Source organism: Spea bombifrons, chromosome 3, assembly GCF_027358695.1.
Source record: "Spea bombifrons isolate aSpeBom1 chromosome 3, aSpeBom1.2.pri, whole genome shotgun sequence".
Lineage (NCBI taxonomy): Eukaryota > Metazoa > Chordata > Amphibia > Anura > Pelobatidae > Spea > Spea bombifrons.
This window is the reverse complement of record NC_071089.1, coordinates 1,184,271-1,208,402: the sequence shown is the minus strand read 5'-3', so window position 1 is coordinate 1,208,402 and position 24,132 is coordinate 1,184,271. Positions and strand designations below refer to the sequence as shown.

Genomic DNA, 24,132 nt, shown 5'->3' with positions numbered 1-24,132 from the left:
ACCCCCTCCCCGATGATTTCCTTTCCCCGTAAAACACTGCAACCGAGGAAAAATGATTATCAGTTAATTTAGGCTGCGTTTAGAGAGACAGCGACCCGTTACAGCAATATGGCTTCCTTGGGGGGTCATTTACATCCTCAGACGGATCTCGGAGATAAAGGTGATTATTATTATTATTATTATGTCATTTTCAGACCTGGGAACTTCTGGGCTCCGGCTAGCGAGCCTTCCCTTGCGGGACGTGGCAAGACCTGCCCACTGATGTCAGCGGGGGCGGTCCCGTGAGGTCGGTGGGCGTTCCCGTGACGGCCAGCGGGAAACACCCCCATGTTTCAAGTGTCAAGACCCGGAGAACCGGTATGGTGATTTTACTTTTATATGTAATCGCCGGTACCCGGCCGGCGCGTCCGTAAAGGTGGAGTTATTGTTTTGGTTTTATCGTATAATATATGTATGCTGCTGGAACGTTCATAGTCAAAAAAGGGCCGCTTTCTGTATGTGAATTGCAGAACCTAATAAAAATATAATAAATTAATAATAATAAAAGACTGTAATTGTTTTGTATGAAATTTCCTTCTTTGAAAGAAAATCACCAGCCGCCAACCATATTATTATTTAATGATTATGGGAAAAACGAATAATTCTCTCTGCCTTTATCCAAGAGCCACTGGTTAAGTGTCAGGCGACACTGGACGCATAAAGCTAAACAAATAATTTAAAAAAAAAAAAACTATACGGAAATGACGTCCCACGCGCGGTTTCTGTGACTTTGCCAGCCGTAAGATGGCGGCGCCCTGGCGGCTGGTGTTGGGCCATGGCCGCCGTACTCTCTCCTCGTCCTCTTACCCCAGCTCGGCAGCCGTTCGGCGCACCTTCCTCCGCTACTTCGAAGAGGTTCACGGCCACCGGCGGGTCCCGTCCTCCTCGGTGCGGCCCCGGGGAGACCCCAGTCTGCTTTTCGTCAATGCCGGCATGAACCAGGTAAGGGAAACGTCAAAGCCGCACGCGCGTGATTGGCGGTTGTCGGAGGAGGTGTGTGCGTTACCATGGCAATCTCTGTGTAAGGGCGGGGAGAACTCTCACAATGACAGTGATATGAGCTACTGACACGCCCCCTTCGCCCAGCCATGACATCATTTTATATACATGACGCCAGAGTGTGACATCAGAAAAACAAATTCCGAGAAAAGAAACATTTTGAAAATTTTAAAGGATAGGACCAAGGAGGCAAAATGCATGAATGTTCCTGTAAGGGAGGCGAAACCCCTCATTCTGCAGGAAAGGAGACAAAGCATTTTCAGAATCATACGTAAAAGCAAATTAAACGTGGAATGTTTAGACTGAGAGCAAAGCGTGGCTGATGTGTGACTGAGGAGACAATGTTGTCGTTGCCAGTTTAAGCCTATTTTCCTGGGTACCGCGGACCCCCGCAGCGAGATGGCCCGCTACCGTACAGTGGTGAACAGCCAGAAGTGCGTGAGGGCCGGCGGGAAGCACAATGACCTGGAGGACGTGGGGCGAGACGTCTATCACCATACCTTCTTCGAGATGCTGGGGAACTGGTCCTTCGGCGATTACTTTAAGGTGCGTGAAGTTTGTGCGGGCAAAATGATCACGGAGTCATAATATAATCCCGCTTTCCGCATATATATATATAAATATACAGTGTGTGTCTGTGTATATACACTGTGTGTGTGTGTGTGTGTGTGTGTGTGTATATATATATATATATAGTGAGTGTCTGTGTGTATATATACACTGTGTGTCTGTGTGTATATATACACTGTGTGTGTGTGTGTGTGTGTGTGTGTGTGTGTGTGTGTGTGTGTATATATATATAATTATACAGTGTGTGTGTATATATAAATATATATACATAGTGTTTGCCTGTGCGTGTGTGTATAGATATATATATATATATATATATATATATATATATATATGTGTGTGTGTGTGTGTATATATACACTGTGTGTGAGTATGTGTGTGTGTGTATGTATATATATATAATTATACAGTGTGTATATATAAATAAATATATATACATAGTGTTTGCTTGTGTGTGTGTGTGTGTGTGTGTATATATATATATATATATATATATAGTGTGTGTCTGTGTGTATGTATATACATATAGTGTGTGTGTATATATATATATAGTGTGTCTGTGTGTGTATATACATATAGTGTGTCTGTATATATACAGTGTGTGTCTGTGTGTATGTATATATATATATAGTGTGTGTGTATATATATATATATATATAGTGTGTGTCTGTGTGTATGTATATACATATAGTGTGTGTGTATATATATATATAGTGTGTGTCTGTGTGTATGTATATACATATAGTCTGTGTGTCTGTATATATACAGTGTGTGTCTGTGTGTGTGTGTATATACATATAGTGTGTGTGTGTATATACATATAGTGTGTGTGTCTGTGTGTGTGTATATACATATAGTGTGTGTGTATATATATATAGTGTGTGTCTGTGTGTATGTATATACATACAGTGTCTGTGTGTTCACATGGATTCAGTGATTCAGATACATTTTTCTGGCCATCTTCATGAATCTGCCGGACGCCGTTATCTCATCTTCTGGTAAATGTTCTTCAAAGTTCAGAACCGGAATATTTGCGGCCCAACATTCCATAAGCATTCAAGACCTCGGATATCGACAAGAAGAGACCTCTGAGTCCTTGAAGGAAAGCATTGAGTGTGGTTGCAGGCAACGATCCTTCCATGGGTAGAAAAATCTTTAGTAACGGCTTCTATTCTACCTGCTTCTTTTGGCCCCTGGAGGGTATTTTTCTCTCCTGCGGTCCCACGCTTTGTCTGTCTCTCCAGGAACAAGCATGTCGGATGGCCTGGACTCTACTTACCGAGGAGTACCGGATCCCCGCCGAGCGCCTCTATGTCACGTATTTTGGGGGAGATCCAACTTTGGGCCTGGCTGCAGATGAGGAGACTAAAGAGATCTGGCTCAGTATGGGGTAGGTGCGAAATAATCAGTTCAGGGGTCGGCCCCCGGTGCCCGTGGTAAGCTGTGTGAGGTCCATAGAACATCATGAAAATGTCCACCAAAGACCCCCCCCCTGTAAATGTCCCCCATCGGCAGTGTTGGCGCCGACCCCTGAATCGATTCGCATGGAATACGTCGCACCCAGTAATCTCGTGTCTGATCTGCAGGGCAACAGGAGCCCCCAAGCAGGAAGTTGTAATCCGCTTCCTGTTCTCTCCCTCCCATCAGCCCAAGCAGGAAATTATAATCCGCTTCCTGTTCTCTCCCTCCCATCAGCCCAAGCAGGAAGTTGTAAGCCGCTTCCTGTTCTCTCCCTGCGTTGTTTTAGTGGGCGGCGCATGAGCCACTAGCGCTAGAGATTGTTTCCGTCCGCGCAGGTCCCTCCGTAAAGCTATTGTTAGAAAGTCACTGATGCCCCATAAACCGCGCTTTCTGTTTTTAAACTGAACCTGGCGGCTCTGGAGACAAAAGAAAAGTCTAGTAAAATAGGATTAAAAATATCAATAATCAATCATTAATATTTAAAAATAATGAAAAAATCATATAAATAATATAAATGCTATAAATAATATCAAAAATAAAAAAATTAGTGTTTATGAAACAAAAACATTAATGCCTTAAAAATATATATATTGTCAAAGTGGAAGTAGCGCGTTGTCTGTACCCACGGGCGCTCTTGTGTTTCTGTCAGCGTCCCCCCATCTCGCCTGCTGCCGTTTGGGCTGAAGGATAACTTCTGGGAAATGGGGGAGACCGGCCCCTGCGGCCCCTGCACCGAGATTCATTATGACCACGTGGGGGGACGCAACGCCGCGGCTCTCGTCAACCGAGACAGCCCCGACGTGGTGGAGATCTGGAATCTGGTGTTCATACAGTATAACCGGTGAGTACCGGGGAGGGATAAGATGTGATTGTGCCGTAAGAGCGCTGGGCGTACGCGCGGCGGGTACATTCACGATGCGGTGTGCGACGGTATCGGGGAAGATTAACTCTTTCCTATGTACTGTGATGCCAGGGAAGCAGACAGAAGTCTGAGGCTGCTACCGCAGCGCCACGTGGATACTGGGATGGGTCTGGAGAGACTGGTGACCGTCCTTCAGGGCAAACGCTCCAACTACGACACCGACCTCTTCACCCCGATCCTCCGAGCCATTCACAAGGTGAGTCGGCCGGACCGGCACTAAATGCTTTTTATTGTATTTAACCTGACCGTAAGCGGTGTTATATTAGGTAATATCCCATAAAAAAGGGATAGGAAGCGGCTGTAGAACCGAGTTTAGCAGACAATGGCCGCCCTGTGGTATAAATGGTGCCGTGCGGTTGGATACCGTGGCTTTTAAACAGAATCCGTTAAAGATCATTAAAGATTAGCGGAGCCAATCGGGCTTTAAAGACGGATTTGATAGATGGGTCTCTCCGGTGACGTTTTCCAGATTAAGAAGAAAAAAAACCTGAAGTTTTAGGGAAAGATGAAATCTCATAAATGTACTTTTTGTGAATGTTTCTTTGGCAGGGTTCACAGGCTGCCCCCTACCAGGGTGCGCTGGGGAAAGATGACCGCGGGCACATCGATATGGCCTATCGCGTGGTGGCAGATCACGTCAGGACGCTCTCCGTGTGTATCGCTGACGGCGTCTACCCCGGCATGTCGGGAGCAGAGTGAGCGGAATAAATTATTAAACCAAATGACAACAGCCCCCCCCCCCCACCCACTCCAGCCGCCCCCCCCCTCCAGCCGCCGGTCAACGAGTAACGCAGCCCCGGCACTCCTTCAAGGAAGAGACATAAAGTATCGTTAAAAAAATACATATTCTTATTTATTTCGTCCAACCCGCTGATCTCACCACTTAACGCGAGGTGTACCAAAAATGAACACGGACCCAAATAAATGATTGATTACCATTTTTAATGATATACGGCTTGTTCGTCTCTTCCTTGAAGGCGCGAGTACTGATCGATTCATCAACTGCAGGTTTTTGACCAATAAAAGTAATTCCGCCCCGCTTCCATTTATAGTTATTATGGTCGTAATTGTAAAGTATGTGCGACCATCTGATGTAAAGCAGGGCGAGGTAGATGCTGTTCTTCTCTGTGTGTGACGTCTCCTTATACTGTTAATACAGGCGATTGGACATTGTATGCAGGGGTTTCTCCGATAAAAGTGGGAAGTTATATTATTTGAATGTATGCAGTGTAACATACTACAGGATCAAAGGTTAAAATCCCTGTTCAGTCACGTGTTAAAGGGTAGTAAATAAGTGGAGCAGCCTCCCAGCAGAAGTGGTAGAGGTTAGCACGGTATTGGAATTGTAACACGCATGGGATAGGCATAAGGCTGGTAAATGTAGGAGAACAACGACTGCTCAAGGTCTGGGTCCTTACAGCCGAGAAAGCGGACAAACTAGACGGGGGCCGGATGGGGCCGATGTGCCCGCAGGTTCTGGGTATCGGTTTCTGCATAAACTTTGTAATTTTTTTTTTTCCTGTTTAGACTTGTGCTCCGTCGGATCCTGCGCAGAGCCGTCAGGTTTTCCTCCGAGATACTTCACGCCCCCTCTGGGTTCCTGTCCTCGCTGGTGCCTGCGGTCGTGCATGTCCTGGTAGGTACCATGTTTCCTGCGATGGGGCCGACCCCTGCGACTCCTTCTTCCTGTCTCCTCGTAACGGTTCAAAATTGTTTAGAAAGAGCCCTTCTGATCTGTGTTTTCTTTGTCATTTTTACAGGGGGAGGCTTATCCCGAGCTGCAGACGGAACAAGAGCAGGTCTGTGAGCACAACCCCCGAGTAACCAAAGCGATTGCGCGTCAGTTTGTGAACCTGGATCTTAACGCATCTCCTCTTAAATCAGATTATGAGGATTCTCAATGAGAACGAGGAGGCGTTCCTAACCTCCCTCCACCGGGGGCGCCGAGTAATAGACCGGACACTCCAGCAAGAACAGACTTCCAAAGCTTTCCCCGGTAAGTCCCGGGATATAATCGGCGGCTTTCGTTTAAGGACAGTCACGTGTTTTGGATCCTAACCATCCAGAAGGTTTCTTTCCTAATGCGCCGTGCTACTTGTAGCGGCTCCGGCGAGTGAAACGGACTCTCCGTCGTACTGAGGCGTGCAGATAGGTCTCAGCCCGGTGCCCTCTCCACTAGCGAATGAAAAGTATCACGCTGACACCTAGAGGCGCGGTGTGGTATCACAGCTTTATATCCACGCACCTCCCCCGACGTATTCTTTCCCTTTATCTGCTTTCTAGTTTTATATACAATGTATACATACCTGTCCATTAATACGCATATACATTAATATACAGTATAAATATATTTTAATATACAGATCGAATATAGATTCAATCAATAAAAAAATAACGCAATTATAAGCTTGGCATGAATCTGGACCCAAGCAAATAATTACTTTATTGTATTTTTTATATTATTTTTTCCCAGTGGACGTCGCGTGGTCTTTGCACAGAAACCTTGGCTTTCCGCTGGATCTGATTGAGCTGATGCTGGAAGAGAAAGGAGTCTCGTTGGATAAGGATGCACTGGAGCGCCTCGCAGCAGAGGAGGCAGAGGTGATTTAAGGCAGATCTGCCGATATAAAACACATCTTATATCTCTTATATGACTCTGATAAGAAGCACACAACAAAGACAGGAATCGTCAAAACAGACCCTACTCAGTCTTACTGCCCAAATTATACCCGTCACCCACCAGGACTGCTCTGTGGGATCCGGCGGGGGGGGGGGACTGTGATTATTACGCGTCTCCTTATTCTCTTTTCTTCAGATGAAGGTGAGACACCAGCAGGGGGACGAGTCTCCCGCCGGTCTGGAGCTGGATGTGCATTCACTCAGCGAGCTGAGACGCGCGGGGATCCCACTCACCGACGACTCCCCGAAGTACATGTACAGCCTGGGAGCTGACGGGAAGTACGGTGAGGATCTGCTGGACCAAAACACATAAAACACTAAAGCCTAGAATAGAGAGTCCTGCGGAGAATGAGTGAGCGCCTCCACTCACTCCCTGCGGTATGGCACGTAATCAGTGTTTGGTGTTTTAGGATGGTAAGCGGGGGGGATGTTTCCTTCAGTAAAGCGAGTGGGGGGCTTCTCTCCTCTCATACACTGTATCTCAGAGGGTCTTCCACTGAATCGCTGCGTCATACTTGTGTGTATATATATATATATTATATATATATATATATATATTATCGGTGGCGGGGTCTCGGTGAAGCTGGTAGTCGCAGACAGATTATAAAACCTGTTGCTGACCCATCAATAGCTGACAGTTCTCCCTATAACTACAAACTCATTCTCGTTCTGCAGCCTTCAGTCCCATCCAGGCCACCGTACTAATGCTCTACAAAGATCAGTCCCTGCGCACAGAGGTGGGTAGAGGCGAGCACTGCGGGGTCATCCTGAACCAGACCTGTTACTACGCGGAGCAGGGAGGGCAGAGCCACGATCAGGGGTACTTCGTTCGCGAGGGGCAGCAGGTAAGCCGCAGCTACAGCCGGCGACGCGTCACGTGTAACAGCCGTGTTACATGTTACCCTCTCCGTACGCGTTTAGGGGAGGAATTGAGGATTCTGCAAGCAGGGGAACCCCAAGGCTTCTTGGCGCACAGGTGGACCCCCTTTTTGATTTATAACGGGACTATATAAGGGGTTCATGGCATCACGGGATTCATTTTGTGCAGATTTAGCATTCGTTAAACCAGGCCACGTCGTACATGGAAGCAGCGCTGAACCACCGGAAATATAACTGGGGGAAATATGGGGAAATAGTGGGTTTCCCCCCCCAAAAAAAATCTGTTATCTGTTTTAAGGGTGACATAATTTCAATCTAAATTACAAGCTTGTTACTGGAAGCGTTAGGACAGCTTTAGCCAGCTTAATGTCACACATTTTACTATAATATAGCCTTTCTGACTTAACCCTTTGTAGTAAAGCGTATATCACGGGCTGGCGTTTGTCTAGTTCGGCGGTTCGTGTCTGCGGTGTCACCCTGTATTTCTTCCCCCCGTAGGATGTGCTGTTCCCAGTGGAGTCGGTGAGAGTATCTGGAGGATATGTGCTACACGAAGTGACCGCTGCCGAAGGGCTCCGAGTCGGGGATCGAGTCCTGCTCTTTCTGGATGAGGTATGTACCAGGTAGTAGTAGCCGCACGGCTCGTCCCGGTCACTCGCCCACCGAAGCGAGTCTCTGTTTCCGCCGCACCCGATGGGTTTCTCCTCGCTCCGTCTATTCCGATCATTTGTTACGGATGCTGATAATTTGGGGTTGAATCGGCAGCGTAGTAAACAGCAGTCCTTTCCGCCAGGCCCAGCGCCTCGCCTGCATGGAGAAGCACACTGCCACCCACCTGCTGAACTTTGCCTTGCGCCGGATCCTGGGGGAGAGTACCGCGCAGCGAGGGTCCCACGTCACGGCCGAGCGCCTGCGATTCGATATCAGCGTAAAGGTAAGGAGACGTCCTGAATGGCCGGGATCCGTGGCATCATAGAATGTAATGGCGGATCAGACCCGTTCAGCCCCTTCATCAGTCGTCAGTCTCATCTTAGATTCAGGAGCCGTATGTCTATCCCATGCATGTTTAATCCCCTCACTGTATTACCCTCTACCACTTCTGCTGGGAGGCTGTTCCACTTATTTGTTCCATCTAAGCCTCTGACAAAAGAAAATGCATCAGGTGTGAAAAACTGTAACCGCTCCGTGTGTCTGCCGAGCGCTGCTCAGGCTTCTTTCTGGCGGCTCCCCCCATTCTAGTGCCGATCTCTCCTCCCTCACCACTATGACGTCACGTTGACTTCACGTTTTCGTTAACTAGGACCCCATTACCAGCCAGCAGCTGCAGGAAGTGGAGAAATTGCTGCAGGAAGTGATCGCGCGCGATGAACAAGTCTACACCTCGCTGGTCCCCCTCGGAGACGCCAAATGTGTTCGGGGGCTTCGTACTGTGGACGAGGTACATCTCTCCTTACCCAGCATGCACCGGGGGGGTTATGGGGCATTCGGGGAAGAAATGTCTTTGTCGCTTCGTGCGAAGCCAGAATAATGTAGTTACCGCACGGTAAAAAAGGGGGGGGGGTTATAATTCACTACGAAGGATGGAAACGTTGGGGGGCGAGTGATGCTCTTACGCACCCCCCGGTATTAATTCTGCATTAGCGGCGAGCAAATTCATTTCATTCATGAGTTTCAGGTAATTTAGTTTTAATTCTCTTTCTTATTTCTCCGTTTCCTCTTCCCTCTCCGCTCCGGGGGGATCCGGTGCCAGGCGTACCCCGATCCCGTGCGCGTGGTTTCAGTTGGTGTTCCTGTGCGCGGCGCGTTGGACCCGGACTCTAGCGCCGCCCTGCAGACGTCGGTGGAGCTGTGCTGCGGCACGTAAGGACATCACGTTTCCCACCTCTCTGCAGACTCTGAAAAGTGTCCTTATCGCCATAGCCGCCGGCGGTCTGACCGGCAGGGGTTGGTATGGCAGTAAGACCGCTTCTCAAGCTTTGCCCCAGAATTTCTTTTTTTCTGCGTATCTGTGGTTTTTGCTCCTGGACCCCGGTAATATGATGTCTCCCCTCTGTACACGCAGCCACTTGCACAGAACCGGCGCCATCGAGGACGTGGTGATCGCCTCGGAGCGGCCGCTGGCAAAAGGAATCACGCGACTGATCGCTCTGACCGGGGAAGATGCCAAACAGGTGCGGTCCGTAGATCACATGTTAATTAAAGAGCAGAAGTGGGGCCAGTGCTTGGTACTCTGATCATAGCACACGCCAGGAACCTACGTCTGTACTCTGATCATGGCACACGCCAGGAACCTATGTCTGTACTCTGATCATGGCACACGCCAGGAACCTACGTCTGTACTCTGATCATGGCACACGCCAGGAACCTACGTCTGTACTCTGATCATGGCACACGCTAGGAACCTACGTCTGTACTCTGATCTTGGCACACGCCAGGAACCTATGTCTGTACTCTGATCATGGCACACGCTAGGAGCCTACGTCTTAAGCAGCATCTGTTTTCAATGCCATCCCGGCTTCGCAATGTCGGAGCCCTCGTTCCTATTTAAATGCGGATAATTCCAAGTCTCTTGTCCTCCGTTTGTATATTACGGGCCTCCGGTGATCGGCTGCTGTATATACTGTATATTAATAGATGTATATACTGTATGTTAATAGATGTGTATATACTGTATATTAGATAGATATATATATACCGTATATTAGATATATATATACTGTATATTAATAGATGTGTATATACTGTATATTAATAGATGTATATATAGTGTATATTAATAGATGTATATATACTGTATATTAATAGATGTATATATAGTGTATATTAATAGATGTATATATACTGTATATTAGATATATATACTGTATGTTAATAGATGTATATATACTGTATATTAGATATATATATACTGTATACTAGATATATATAGTGTATGTTAATAGATGTATATATACTGTATATTAGATATATATATATATACTGTATATTAATAGATGTATATATACTGTATATTAGATATATATACTGTATGTTAATAGATGTGTATATACTGTATATTAGATATATATATATACTGTATATTAATAGATGTATATATACTGTATATTAGATATATATAGTGTATGTTAATAGATGTGTATATATATACTGTATATTAGATATATATATACTGTATATTAATAGATGTATATATACTGTATGTTAATAGATGTATATATACTGTATATTAGATATATATATACTGTATGTTAATAGATGTATATATACTGTATATTAGATATATATAGTGTATGTTAATAGATGTATATATACTGTATATTAGATATATAAACTGTATGTTAATAGATGTGTGTATATATACTTTATATTAGATATATATACTGTATATTAATAGATGTGTATATACTGTATATTATATATATATGTATATATACTGTATATTAATATATGTATATATACTGTATATTAATAGATGTAAATATACTGTATATTAGATATGTATATATACTGTATGTTAATAGATGTGTATATACTGTATATTAGATATATATATATATACTGTATATTAATAGATGTAAATATACTGTATATTAGATATATATAGTGTATGTTAATAGATGTATATATATACTGTATATTAGATATATATACTGTATATTAATAGATGTGTATATATAGTGTATGTTAATAGATTATGTTATTGCTGCTTCGTCACCCGCAGGCACGAGAAACGGGCCGGGCCCTGGCAGCGGAAGTGGACTCCATCAGCGAGCGCATCAGGAATAAACCCGGCACGCTCGGCGAAGCCTTCCGACTGTCCAAGGAAGTGGGAGTCCTGACTGATGTGAGTGCGGCAAGTAACGGGCGCCTCGAAACCGCATCCGCCCCGGCCCCCGCCAAACCGCGTCCACCCCGGCCCCCCAAACCCAGAACTTAATGTCAGAGGTTGCTCTGCCCATTCATTAATCTCTCTATGATCTATCCATTCGCCCCACACTCCTCTACCCTGGGAATCTGGCCTTTTATTATTATTATTATTAGAGCTGAAACAACGAATCGATAAAATCGATAATAATCGATAACGGAAATCATCGATAACGATTTCCGTTATCGATTAATCGAGTGATCAATTCGTTGTTGGAGCACTCGGCTCCTTTTACTTACCTCCGCGAGCGTTCCCCGCTTCTGCTACACGCTCTGCAGTCTCCGCCTTCTTTTAGCTACGTGACGGATGTGACGCGTTCCGGAGGTAAGTATTCTTCATGTCTATGTGCACGGATCGCACAGAGCCACTCGCACAGAGCGAATCGCTCTGTGCGAATGGAGCCACTCGCACAGAGCGGTTCGCTCTGTGCGAGTGGCTCCACTCGCACAGAGCGGTTCGCTCTGTGCGAGTGGCTCCATTCGCACAGAGCGGTTCGTGAGTGTGGGTGCAGGGCAGAGTGGGGGTGGGGGTGCAGGGCAGAGTGGGGGTGCAGGGCAGAGTGGGGGTGGGGGGTGCAGGGCAGGAGACTGGGTGCAGGGCAGAGTGGGGGTGGGGATGCAGGGTGTGAGTGTGGGTGCAGAGCAGAGTGGGAGACTGGGTGCAGGGCAGAGTGGGGGTGGGGATGCAGGGCAGGGTGTGAGTGTGGGTGCAGGGCAGAGTGGGTGCAGGGCAGAGTGTGAGTGTGGGGGCAGGGCAGAATGTGGGGGCAGGGCTGGGTGCAGGGCAGAGTTAGAGACTGGGTGCAGGGGCACAGTGCAAAGTGCTGGGTGCAAAGTGCCAGTGCTGGGTGCAAAGTGCCAGGGCTGGGTGCAAAGTGCCAGGGCTGGGTGCAAAGTGCAAAGTGCTGGTGCAAAGTGCTGAATGCTGGGTGCAAAGTGCTGGATGCAAAGTGCCAGGGCTGGGTGCAAAGTGCTGGGTGCAAAGGGCTGGGTGCAAAGTGCTGGGTGCAAAGTGCTGGGTGCAAAGTGCTGGGGCAAAGTTTCTTGAACAGTAATAGTCCACCTCTTTTCAGAATGTTTGGGGTTATTTTGTTTCATAAATATTGTGTTTGGGTTCTTGTACTTTGAAAATATTGTTTTTTATTACATCATAACAAAATAAGAATGTTAATGTAAATTTTAAGTTGTTTTTTAACATCCAGTTCATTAAATTCTTTTAAATAAACGAAAAATTTGCATATTGTTTTTTTTTATCCGATTAATCGATTAATCGAAAAAATAATCGGCCGATTAATCGATTATTAAAATAATCGTTAGTTGCAGCCCTAATTATTATTATTATTTATTGTTTTATATCCCGGTCACCCATTTACCCCGGCACCATTCCTGTATTCCCTGCCGGTCTGCCCCGAGACTTGAGTCATAGATCGTGATGATGATAAGTTGTGTGTTGTGTGTAACGGGTTATATGTAACGGGTTATATGTAACGGATTATATGTAACGGTTTCCTACGCCCGGGTTCTTCAGAGTGTGGATAACGCCAGCGTCCCCCAGTGGCAGAGGAAGGAACTGCAGGTTATTCTCAAGGCGTTGCAAAGATCTGCGAACACGGCCATCCGCAAGCTGGAGACGCGGCAGGTGAGGATGAGGGGATCGGGGTCTGCATCGGGGCCGAGTCACGCCACGACGCGGTGGCCTTACTGTCAGCTCCGTTGCCTGGAATTACGCAGACTTTTGGTGCTTTGGTTTTGGGAGATGCTGTCCGTGGGTTTTGCGGTATTTATTACTTAGGGTTCAGGTTCAGTAAAGTCCACTTTCAGAGGGTTTTAGCAGCGGTTGGGACCCCCGAGGAGACGGGCTGTTCATTCCTTGCTCTCCTCTGCTTCTGCCTTCCCAGACGTTGACGTCGGCACCCTCCGGGGAGGACAAAGTAGCATTTGTTCCAGATTATAGCATTCTGTATAGCAATAATTCCCACTTTACCCAAATCCTGGACCACGAGGGCCACCTGGCCCTCAACAAACTGGCTACCAGATGCTATCTTTGGGGGCTCCCAGGGACCACTAGAGATCCTCACAATGGGCCAGAAGACCCTCTGATCCCTAGCACTGGTGATAATATTTACTGGGCATCTCCTTGAGCGAGGGCGGGGGGTCTTCCGGAGGTCTTCTAACCGCCTGTCATCCCTCGCAGGCAGCAGAGAAAGCGCAGAGCCTCCTGGTGAAGCACTCCCGCCAGCCGCTTGTTGTAGACGCCGTCGGCGTGGAGTCTCTCTCGGTGAGTGGCTTTTACTGCATATCAATACTCGTGTTTGAGGATATTCCAGACGTGCCAGCGTGACGCACCCCCCCCCCCCCCCCGTACCAGACCTCGCAAGAATCACCTGGAAAGAAGCATTTATTGGGGGACTTTAACCAGGAAATACAGTGTGGGTGGGGGGGGGGGTTCTGTTTATATTGTCATCTCCAGGCTTGGTGTAAACGGTTCCAATGCCTTATCAGAAAGTGGAGCAGCCTCCCAGCAGAAGTGGTAGAGGGTAATACAGTGAGGGGATTAAACATGCATGGGATAGAAACAGTTCCAATGCCTTATCAGAAAGTGGAGCAGCCTCCCAGCAGAAGTGGTAGAGGGCAATACAGTGAGGGGATTAAACATGCGTGGGATAGACATACGGCTCCTGAATCTAAGACGAGACCAACGACTGATTAAGGTTTGAGTCTTTACAGCAGGAGATGGGGGCCGGATGGGGCCGATGAGATTCTATGTTATTAGTAATAACCCTTTGTGTCCCTGCCAGATGCTGGTGAAGGTGGTTAACCAGGTTTGTGATAAATCCCCGGGATCCGCGGTGATGCTTTTCAGCCAGCAGGAGTCGGGGAAGGTGCTCTGCGCATGCCAAGTGCCGAAGGCGAGTATCGGAGTAAAAGATAAACCCCAGGGATGCGTTTTATTCTCTCTGCGGGGTTTTTCCTCCCTGTTCACTCGCAGAACTGTCTGTCTCCCAAATCCTGTATGTTACTGTTCTGTGCAGTGAATAAGCCCCCGTCCGTGAATAAGCCCCCCGTGTTACCGTGTTATGGGGTTTACGGGTTTCAATAAATGATATCTCTTACAAACCTTCTTTACACGTAAGGGAGCAGCGATTTTAACTGTTCTCAGGATCTGCATGATTATTCCTCCCCATTTAGGTCATCTCTCCCCTATTGTTAAGTTGCTGATTGGTCCAGGAAGCCGTCGTAAAAGGTTTGGGAGGGATAGAGGGGCATTCATGAGATAAGATGTAGGCTACGCAGCAAATGCGCTGCATAAAATGTTTGCATCCCGGAGCGCGTTCGTAGGGACTGAAATTTATTGGGGGCCGTGCATGCGAGTGAAAGACGGACGCGACGCGGAATATCGCGCTTCCAGCGTAAAAACGTGTAGAAACAGCACAAAATGGCGAATGCGGATCCGACGTCCTTCTCTCTCTGTCTCTCTCTCCCACTCCCACTCTCCCTCTCCCTCTCTTCTCTCTCTCTCTTCTCTCTCTCTCTATATATATAATCTATGTTATCAGACTGTTGCATTCTGGAAAATTATTTATAAATCGCGGCATTTTCTTTGCCCGTTTTGACACCCGCTATAATTTCACAAATCCCCCCGATATGTATTTCAGTTGTACGGTGACCTCGTATTGGTAACTTGATCTTTTCTTCCGCAGGGCTTGGCGTCCGTCCTCTCGGCCTCCGAATGGGCCGTGTTCGTGTGCTCCGGGATGGGAGGTAATGCGGGCGGCTCGGACACCGTGGCCAAAGGAAGCGGATCGAGCCGGAGCCTGGATCCAGTGATGAAATCCGCCCTGGGCTTTGCTAGCGGAAAGCGCTGACGCCGCATGCTGCGGACGCCACTAGGTGAGGGTCCTTTGGACGCGGAGACCTCCTAAGGGTCTGCACGAGATTCATCTCATGAACTCTAACGTGTGCGGCCCCCCCTGCACAGGAGTAGAATATGACCCCCCCTGTCTGCCTCCGGAACGATCTTTTTAAAGCTGCTGCATCAGCACCATGATGTCACCCGACCCGGAACAGGATACTGGTCTGAGGTGACACGGACTGTGTCTCACACGGGGGGTACCGGTCTGCACGGGGGGTACCGGTCTACACGGGGGGTACGGAAAACCCGCTGTTATGTATAGACTGTTATAAAATGTTTGGATGAAATCAGTCTCCGCGTTATTCGATTCTTTATGGTTTAACCCGATGGCTTTGCCACCCTGATAGAGCAAAAACAACCAGCTTATATCCCTTCATCCACCGGCGAACTAAATCTTACCTGCCCTTATATCACGGACGTTCATCAACACCTCTGGAAATCCGCACACAGATCGGCCCCCAGCGGCCCCCGTCTAGTCGCCTGTTTCTCCTGCTGTAAAGACTCAAACCTTAATCAGTCGTTGGTCTCGTCTTAGATTCAGGAGCCGTATGTCTATCCCATGCATGTTTAACCCCCCCCCCCCACACTGTATTACTCTCTACCACTTCTGCTGGGAGGCTGTTCGATGAATCTACCACCCACTAATTTGGTGATTTGATATGTCTGGTGGTTATGGGTAAAATGCGCATCACTCACAGATCACTGCATAGAATATTTTATTTTCTTGGTTTGTCGGCTTGGAACCCAAAGTTAGGTGGCCGCCATTTGCATTGTTCTTAGAGACATCTGACTTATCGGTGGCAACTCTCCAACCCGAGACATCCTTCGATTGTCCTGTGGAGTTGGAGTCTCTCGGTGGCTGTTCTCCTGCAGAGAAGATACTTTAATGTTTAGTCCTGGTGGCAAACCGCTAACGCCCGTAAGAAATATGGTATGTTGGTTACCATTATTTTGACTCCATTGCTGATGCTGAAGCTGAAGGTGACCATGGATGGGAATCTTCTGGTGGGCAAGTTCTTGAGTGGCGGTAGATGGAATGTCTTGGTGGGAATCTCTTCTAATTCAAAGAGGGCCAAGCGCCTTCTCAGCATTTGCTGAACTCTAAGTACTGAGGTGACAGACAAAGGGTTAATCATATCGTTGACAGATCAGATTATATGAGGGGAGGGGGACGTGCAGCCCTAGGGTGCATTGACCCCCGTAAAAACCTCAGAGTGTCGTCATTGGGCTTACGTGGGAGCCTTTGGGCGCTAGCCGGGGATCGGTTCACCCACGTCTTCCGAAAGCCGGCCCAGAATGGAAGCAGAGAGTCCCGGAGCGCGTCCTGAAGATGGTTAAAGAGGGTTGGTGGCGGAAGCTCTGACTGCTCAGCCGCTTCGGCTTCTTGTAGGGCTTTCTGCAGGAGCTCCGGCGACAGCTGCAACATGGAGGGTAGGCAATGAGGTCTCTTAAACCGTCAGAGTGTCACGGGGTCAGGGAGAGAGGAAGGATCCTACTATGCAGATAAGCACTGTAGAGAAGTCCAGTATACAGTCCGTAATCAAAAGGGCAAAGGCAGGCAGCGAGGTCAAACGTGTCCGAGGTCGAGGCAGGCAGAATAGGAGCAAAACGGGTAAACAGATCCGAGGTCGTAGGCAGGTAGCGAGAATCGTAGTCAAAAACAGGCAAAGGTCGGTACACAAGGAATTCAAGATAATATAACGCAATCAGCACACCCAAAAAGTATTACACTTTGAACGGGTGAAGACAGGAGAGAAAAGTGGCGTTTAAATAGGTGAGTGATTCGAAACAGCTGTGTAGCGTACGCTACGTACGTTGCGTACGTCGCGTACGCTGCACAGGCTGAGTACACTGCATAGATTGCGTACGTTGCGTAGATTGCGTACGCAGTGTACGCAGCGGTACGCCCGATGCGGACCTGCGCCGCGTCATAACCGCGTCCCCTTCGGTACGCGAGGGAGACGCACCGACGCGCCCACGGCAAGCAGACGCGGTCCCAGCAGAGGTGGAAGATGCGGGACCGCGACACCGCCGTGTGCGCACGGCGGGAACCGCAGCGATGGAGGAGTCGGGACCAGGCGAGGCAGCCCTGGCGTCAGAGGTAGGTACAGCGGCGCACGTGACACAGAGCTAATAACTTTACATCGCACACTTGGGGGATGCTTAGTACATTCTGAGTGTGCGTGGCCCCCGATGAGGTCAGAGCATTGATGGCATGGATTACTAGTCGAGAGGCTCGCACCATAACTGACTAGGAAGGGACATCGCAAGACACTAAGGACATGGATATTGGGACTTACTGGGAGATTATAGCTTCGGCACCTAGGAGCTTCATACCTGGAGTACGGGGTTCATCTGTGGCAACAAAAATCTCTCCTTCACGACCTTGACCTTCCTCTTCACGAGCCCACGGTCTGGCATGGGGTGATGGATGTTTTTATATTTTTGCACCTCCAAGCAGCACAGCAAGTTGTTCTCCAGTAAGGGAAGACCCTCCTGTGGTCCATGCGTCTGGAGGTGTCTTAGGAAATGTAGGACCTCTGGTGTTGGCCACCCTTGAGCTGCCACCTGAAGCGCTTGGTTGAAAAGGTCTATGTCTTCTGCGCTTGGAAGTGTCTTTACGGGGTGACAGGACTGGTTCTTTCTTCCCTGCAGGCGCTTTAAAACTATTTTGGTGGCAATAACCTTAAGGATTGGCTGAATCCGAGCCCATCCTTCGCCTCCAGGCTTCTCCACGCCGTAGTCCTTCAGCCTCCCGGACATCTCAGCCCAAAACTTTCCAAAGGACTCTGCGAGAAGTGAGCTCAGGAAGCCGGTGGTTTCCTCCAAGGTAGACCTTCTGATCTGTCCTTTTAGGAGTTCCTTTTCCAAGCGCTTCCTCAGCCCCTTTGTGTAAGGACTGAGTAAAACGTCCAGCTCCAGCGTCTTCTTCACCAGGCCCAGCAGCCTCCGATCTCCTTGGGTCTCCGTTAGAGCGCGCAGGAGCTCCAGGGCCTTCAACATCTCTGGCTCCTCTGTGTCTTGTACCACGTTCCTGTAGACCTTGTAGACAGCTCTGTGATGCAGCATCTCCTTAAGAGTCTCAGCATCCTGCCGATGACCCCCGGCGTGTCCTGACGCTTCCCGGGGAGGAATTAATCGCTCTTTTCTCCTTTTACTATGAACTTTGCCTCCTTGGAGGGTAAAACTTCCATGTTCTCTTTCATTTTTGTTCCTGTTTGGATAAAATATTTCATGAGATGGGAACCACAAACACGGGAACAAGCAGTGATTTAATAACTGCAACTTTAAATAAATAAATATTTTTTTTAATTTTTTTTTTGTATTTTTCTTAGAAATGTTTTTAAAAGTGACTGAAAGCTGTTTTTTTTCTAAATATTTTATTAGTCTCTGTTGCTCAACAATACATAAAAGGCTTTACTTTACGTGAGAGTTTATGAGCGTTTCTCTTTGGCTACAATATTCAATATTTGACTACCGCAGAACCAGACGGCCGTCTGCACGGCCAGGGCGCCATAGAATATCGTTTGTTTTTAGTATGGGGAAGAATACAGAGCTTAAAATATTCCGTTTCCCAGCCTGCACCTGGCTTCCCCCTCCTGGTTGCCAGTTTCATAACTTTTTAAACTCCTGAGTCTTATTTTAAAACTGGTGCCAGACTCCAGAAGACAGAGGCCAGAGGCGCTCTCCCGCAAGCACCGCTCATCCCATTTTTATTCTCCATTATTTGGTGTAAAGCTTTTATTTATTTAATTTTCTTTTTATTTTTTATTTATTTGATTTAATTTTATTTATATATTTTATTTTTTTCATGATTTTTTCATTTTTTTTCATGTATTTATGTAATTAAGTAAATGTATTGATTTCTAATGGGGACGCTTTAAATAGTTTGGACTGAGTTTGATGAGTTTTGTCTCTGATAACTGTTTCGTTGGGAATAAACTGGTACATCTGGGGTTAATGTGTGAAGAGAGGCTGGAGGCCGGGGAAAAAAAAAATGATCACCTTTTACAGAAAGCGTAGTAGACACCTGGAATAGACTTCCAGTGGAAGTAATACAGTCAAACACAGTCAACGAATTACAGAAAACATGAGATGCGCGTAAAGATCCCCTAAAGAGAGATTCACAGACGAGACGGACATCGATTTCTGTGGATCATGTGACCCTCGCATTACCGCTTGCCTTTAAGAGACAAATACCTTTTCTGCCCGGGCTGTCTGTGGCTGCCGGTTGCCCCCGCCGGCTCCTTATCCTCCTGGAAAAGTGTCGGGGCGCAGAACCTGAAACAGAAGTCGCCGGGTGGGGAGTCAGCGGGGAGAGAAAAACGGCTTGTGATTTATAACCTGCCGTAAACCGACCTGAACTCAAACATAGAAACCCCGAATCTGCCGGCAGGTCGGCCCCGTTCATCCCGTGGAGTCGCGTATTTTTTCCTGCAGTAAAGACTTAAACCTGTATTACCCCCCTCTGCTGGGAGGCTGTTCCGCTTATCTACCACTCACCCAGTTAAACAAAATATATTTTGAGGTCCCTGTCCAGGTAGTAGTTGTGATATTCATTATCGAGCCTCTCCCTGCCCCCCATCCCCTGACGCCACGCACAGGATTATATGAAAGGGTTTGTGTCTGGAGTCCGGTGCCAGTCGTCGGCGAAGGGGTTAACGTGTACAGCCGGTGCCGATAAGTATCGTGGTAATTGCTCGCTGGCAGTGAAGGTGTTAATTCTGCCTGCGCAACTTACTCCAGGAACACGGCGATATCGTAACGCAGGAAGCGGATCCAGGGCTGGAACAGAGCGGCCAACGCCACCTGGCAGGCAGATCCCCAATCCAGCAACGTCCCGGCGGGGAATGAGCCGGCGGCGCTCGGGATTTCAGAGGCTGTGAAAAAAAAAATAGATTCAATCTTTCCTGATCGAAACCCAGAACCCACCGGCAGCCCCAGGCCATCGATTTCTCCTGCTGTAACGACTCAAACCTTATTCAGGAGCCGTATGTCTATCCCACGCACGTTTAATCCCCTCACTGTGTTACCCTCTACCACCTCTGCTGGGAGGCTGTTCCACTCATCTACCACCCTCTCAGTAAAGTAAAACTCCCTTGCATTCCATCTCAGTCTCTGATCCTCTAGTGTTAGATTCCGGCCTCTTGCTGTAACTTTTCTCCTCCTTTAGTAATTATACGATAAAATTATGCATTTTTAAAAAAAATCGTTACAGCTTCTTCAGCTTCGAAACATAAAAAAAAATAATTCCGCAGAGCCGAGAATTTGGCCCCTACCCGCGCGGAAGGCGTTGGGGCCGAGGTGTACGTCGTCGATGTATCCGGCTGCTTGCCGATGGCGCTCGTCGTGCGTTTGCTGTGACTGCCGTTCGCTGAGGTCGCCCAGATCCTTCCACAGAAGCAAAGCCCGAGCTTTCTGCGGCGACTCGAATCTGTCAGAGAAACAGGAATATTTACCCCTTGTACAGCGCTGCGGAATATGAAGGTGCTATAGAGAGACAGCGATACAATCCCAGCCCCGAATCGCTGGCTGCCCCCGGCGGCTCTCAATGAACGCGGTCATTTCCTGCCGGCGCGTTTATTCCGTCACACGATGTTTTACAGGGGTCGGTTCCCTCCTGTGAGGGGAATTTGCCTCACGTTTCGGTTCTGGACGGCCCTTGGGGCAGAAATCCGACGGATATAATGATGGAATGAGGTAAAACCTGAGACGCATCGTAGGGCATGGGAGACGCATCGTAGGGCATGGTATGAGCTGTCTGTCTGTCTGTCTGTCTGTCCTTGGTGAGCGACTCAGACTTGTTTTCTATGATATTTTACCCTTTGGGGATCTCTTATATGTAGAGGGATTTCAACTGCCCCCCTTTACGAGACCCATGAAGGAAAATGCCCCCCCCCCGGCTTTACTGCATCTTTAAATCCGGCGGAGGTATTTATTTGATCTCCCCGTTGTCCTGTTGTTGGGGTCACCTCTTGAGGTAGTGAAGAAATGCCCCTCCGGCTTCCCGGTCACTCCGCAGAGCTGAATGTAACCTGCGGAGAAGCAGATCGCTGCGGATCTCTCTGGATACGGCGCCGCGGATCTCTCTGGATACGGCGCCGCGGATCTCTCTAGATGCGCCGCCGCGGATCTCTCTGGATACGGCGCCGTGGATCTCTCTGGATACGGCGCCGCGGATCTCTCTGGATACGCCGCCGCGGATCTCTCTGGATACGGCGCCGCGGATCTCTCTGGATACGCAGACGAGGATCTCTCTGGATACGGCGCTGCGGATCTCTCTGGATGCGCCGCCGCGGATCTCTCTGGATACGCCGACGAGGATCTCTCTGGATACGCCCCCGCGGATCTCTCTGGATACATCGCCGCGGCCCACATGGCTGTCAGACCCCGAGGCTGGCTTCTGAAGAACGGAAATTACATTTAATGACGCCTGGGGTCCGGATTTTACTCAATTTATAATCTTTACATTCATTTCTCGTGAGGCCCAACGTGGCGACAAATCATGATGATATATATATATATTCTACATACATATCCGCTATCTACCGACCTTAACGGCTTCAAGAGAAACGTCTAAGGAGACAAACGAGAAATTATTATATTTCTTACACCAAAAATAGAGAGAAAAATAGTAATAACAATTTCAAAATTATTAATTTTAAAAAAAAAAACAGATCTGACGTTCCGTTACACATCCCAAACCTTGTGGGGGGGGTCAGGTCCTCACCACGGTCAGGGGCGGCTCTCGAACTTTATGGGCCCCTAGAGAAAAGACTTCTGGGGGTCCGATGTCGCACTCAACTAATAAAATTACGCATCAGACACGGCGTGGAATGAAGTCATTCAGATGTTACAAAAAACCATCTTTTACCTCGCTCGGCGCTTTGGATTTCTTTTTCCTCTCTGACTCGCTGTGATCCGGGCCGCTTCTTGGTTTATTAGCGGGTGGAAAACTGCCGGGAACCGCCTCGGAGCGATGAGCTCTGCGTCTGAAATACAGAGGTCGTGGCTTCGTGACGAGCATCGGTCCAACTCCAACCTGAAACCTCCGCCGTTGATTAAAGACTTACTGTGACCTCTGTTGGTGGATGAGAAATCTGGGGATCCAGTAGGAGCGCAGGCGTCTCAAGGCATCGTACTGGGATCTCCTAAAAGCATGGAACGTTGGGCCCCAGTTCAGTTGAGACACCCGGATCTGCTCCTGGTGAAACCGGGGAGACGAAACACCAGAGACAAACACGCGTTTGAGACATGAAAGGAGTGCGACGTCCTCCAGCGCGCGTTTCTGCTCCGCATCCATACCTGGGAACTCCCCGGGTTTGACCCAGAGAACTCCGGGCGAAGAGCCGCTACTCCGGTTCTCCAGGTCAACAGCGGAATCATCCAAGTCGCGGGAGCGGGGTCCTGACACGCCCCACTCCCTGCCCATTTGCCCCTTAAATGGGGGTGTTTCCTGCGATGTCAGTGGGAACGTCCAGTGACATTGGCGGGACCACCCAATGACATCAGCGGGCAGTCCTGGCCACGCCCCACTGGGTAGCGGGAGCTCCAGGTAGCCCAGCCCAGAAGTTCCCAGGTATGTGCACATCATGTGTTAGGATCTATAGTTGGGGTCAAACCCGGTCTCCCTGCATCGACGTCCCCGTCTAGAATATTCACATTTTACTGCAGAAAATAGTCATAAATTTCATGAACTTTCTGTTCTGTTTTTGACACAAATAGTGATTTATTCTTCTGGTCGTTATTGGTAAAAGGAAACCCTCAGCGTTTCGTTGGCCTTCTAAAGCACCATATTTTGTGGTCCGAATCCTCCGTGGAATCGTTTGCCCGACGTGGGCCGACTTATTCCATATTCCCCTTTTGTGTGATTTCACGCGGTTCGGTTTTAGTAGCAGGGATGTAACCGCCGGCCTTACCAGATTTTCAGCGCCGAGGGACATCTGGTACTTGCTATGAATGAACCTTCAAGGAACAGAAGAAATAAAAATGATGGCCGAGCTGCTCGTTGGGCTCATGACATCTCGGTGGCTTTTTTTAGTCGCTGGGTTTTACCTGAAGAGGCGGACGGACAGGAGTCTGGACTGCTCCGGGTCACGGTTGGCTTCAAGGTCTCCTGTGTGCTCCTTAAATTCCTCGCAGTCCATCCAGAAATGGAAGAGGTGAGACCCCGACGTGCCCCGGAGGAACTCTGTGAATCTGCCCATTCCTTCTCTCTGCGTTAAGAGAAGACACGGACACCCGCTGTGAAGACCATACGGAACCATGTGGTCCAAAGGAACCGAAGCTTGGTTCTGGTCCTGGAACCCGGACTCTTGGCGACTCGGACATGGAATGGGGGGGGGGCAACGGCTTCTGGCTTTCTAATAAAAATACTCACTGTGCCGAGAGCGGCTTCTTTAAGCTGCTGTAGGGAGGACCAAGTCAGATTGTGCTGCTTGAGAAACTGCGCCTCGTCTTCTGTGGTGGGGAAGACGTCGTCTGTGGCGGACCACGCAAGGCCTCTGTCAAGAAGTGCCGCACCGGGAATAATAATAATACTTATTATTATTATTATTATTTAGAATGATTATTATTGTTATTATTACTATCAATCATGGTAATCATAATAATAATAATAACAACAACAATTATAATAATGATAATAATAACAACACTAATAATATTAACAAACCTCATAATAATAATCAATGATAATAACAACGCTAATAATAATAACAATAATAATAATGCTAATAACAATACA

The 24,132-nt window shown here is 48.0% G+C and overlaps 2 protein-coding genes across 2 annotated transcripts; one reads left to right on the top strand and one right to left on the bottom strand.

Annotated features, from left to right (window-relative positions):
* Positions 1-783: 783 nt before the first annotated feature.
* Positions 784-15,421, top strand: AARS2 (alanyl-tRNA synthetase 2, mitochondrial). Its single transcript, XM_053458571.1, has 22 exons — positions 784-981; positions 1,396-1,584; positions 2,853-2,998; positions 3,719-3,910; positions 4,043-4,187; positions 4,541-4,686; positions 5,519-5,627; positions 5,752-5,790; positions 5,876-5,987; positions 6,465-6,592; positions 6,807-6,954; positions 7,346-7,515; positions 8,048-8,161; positions 8,343-8,483; positions 8,850-8,987; positions 9,300-9,409; positions 9,612-9,720; positions 11,271-11,393; positions 13,002-13,112; positions 13,668-13,751; positions 14,272-14,382; positions 15,175-15,421. The coding sequence occupies exons 1-22, from the start codon at positions 784-786 to the stop codon at positions 15,337-15,339; spliced, it is 2,928 nt and encodes a 975-aa protein (XP_053314546.1). The 3' UTR covers positions 15,340-15,421.
* Positions 15,422-16,085: 664 nt separating this feature from the next.
* On the bottom strand, positions 16,086-24,065 carry LOC128482984 (uncharacterized). The gene is made up of 14 exons (XM_053459004.1): positions 24,061-24,065; positions 23,767-23,890; positions 23,442-23,602; positions 23,306-23,351; positions 22,460-22,590; positions 22,261-22,378; positions 21,359-21,789; positions 20,666-20,820; positions 20,128-20,266; positions 19,587-19,667; positions 17,724-18,600; positions 16,620-16,803; positions 16,331-16,494; positions 16,086-16,253 (listed from the first exon to the last, which is right to left on the bottom strand). Exons 1-14 carry the CDS (start codon positions 24,063-24,065, stop codon positions 16,137-16,139), a joined length of 2,733 nt encoding a protein of 910 aa, XP_053314979.1. The 3' UTR covers positions 16,086-16,136.
* Positions 24,066-24,132: the final 67 nt, after the last annotated feature.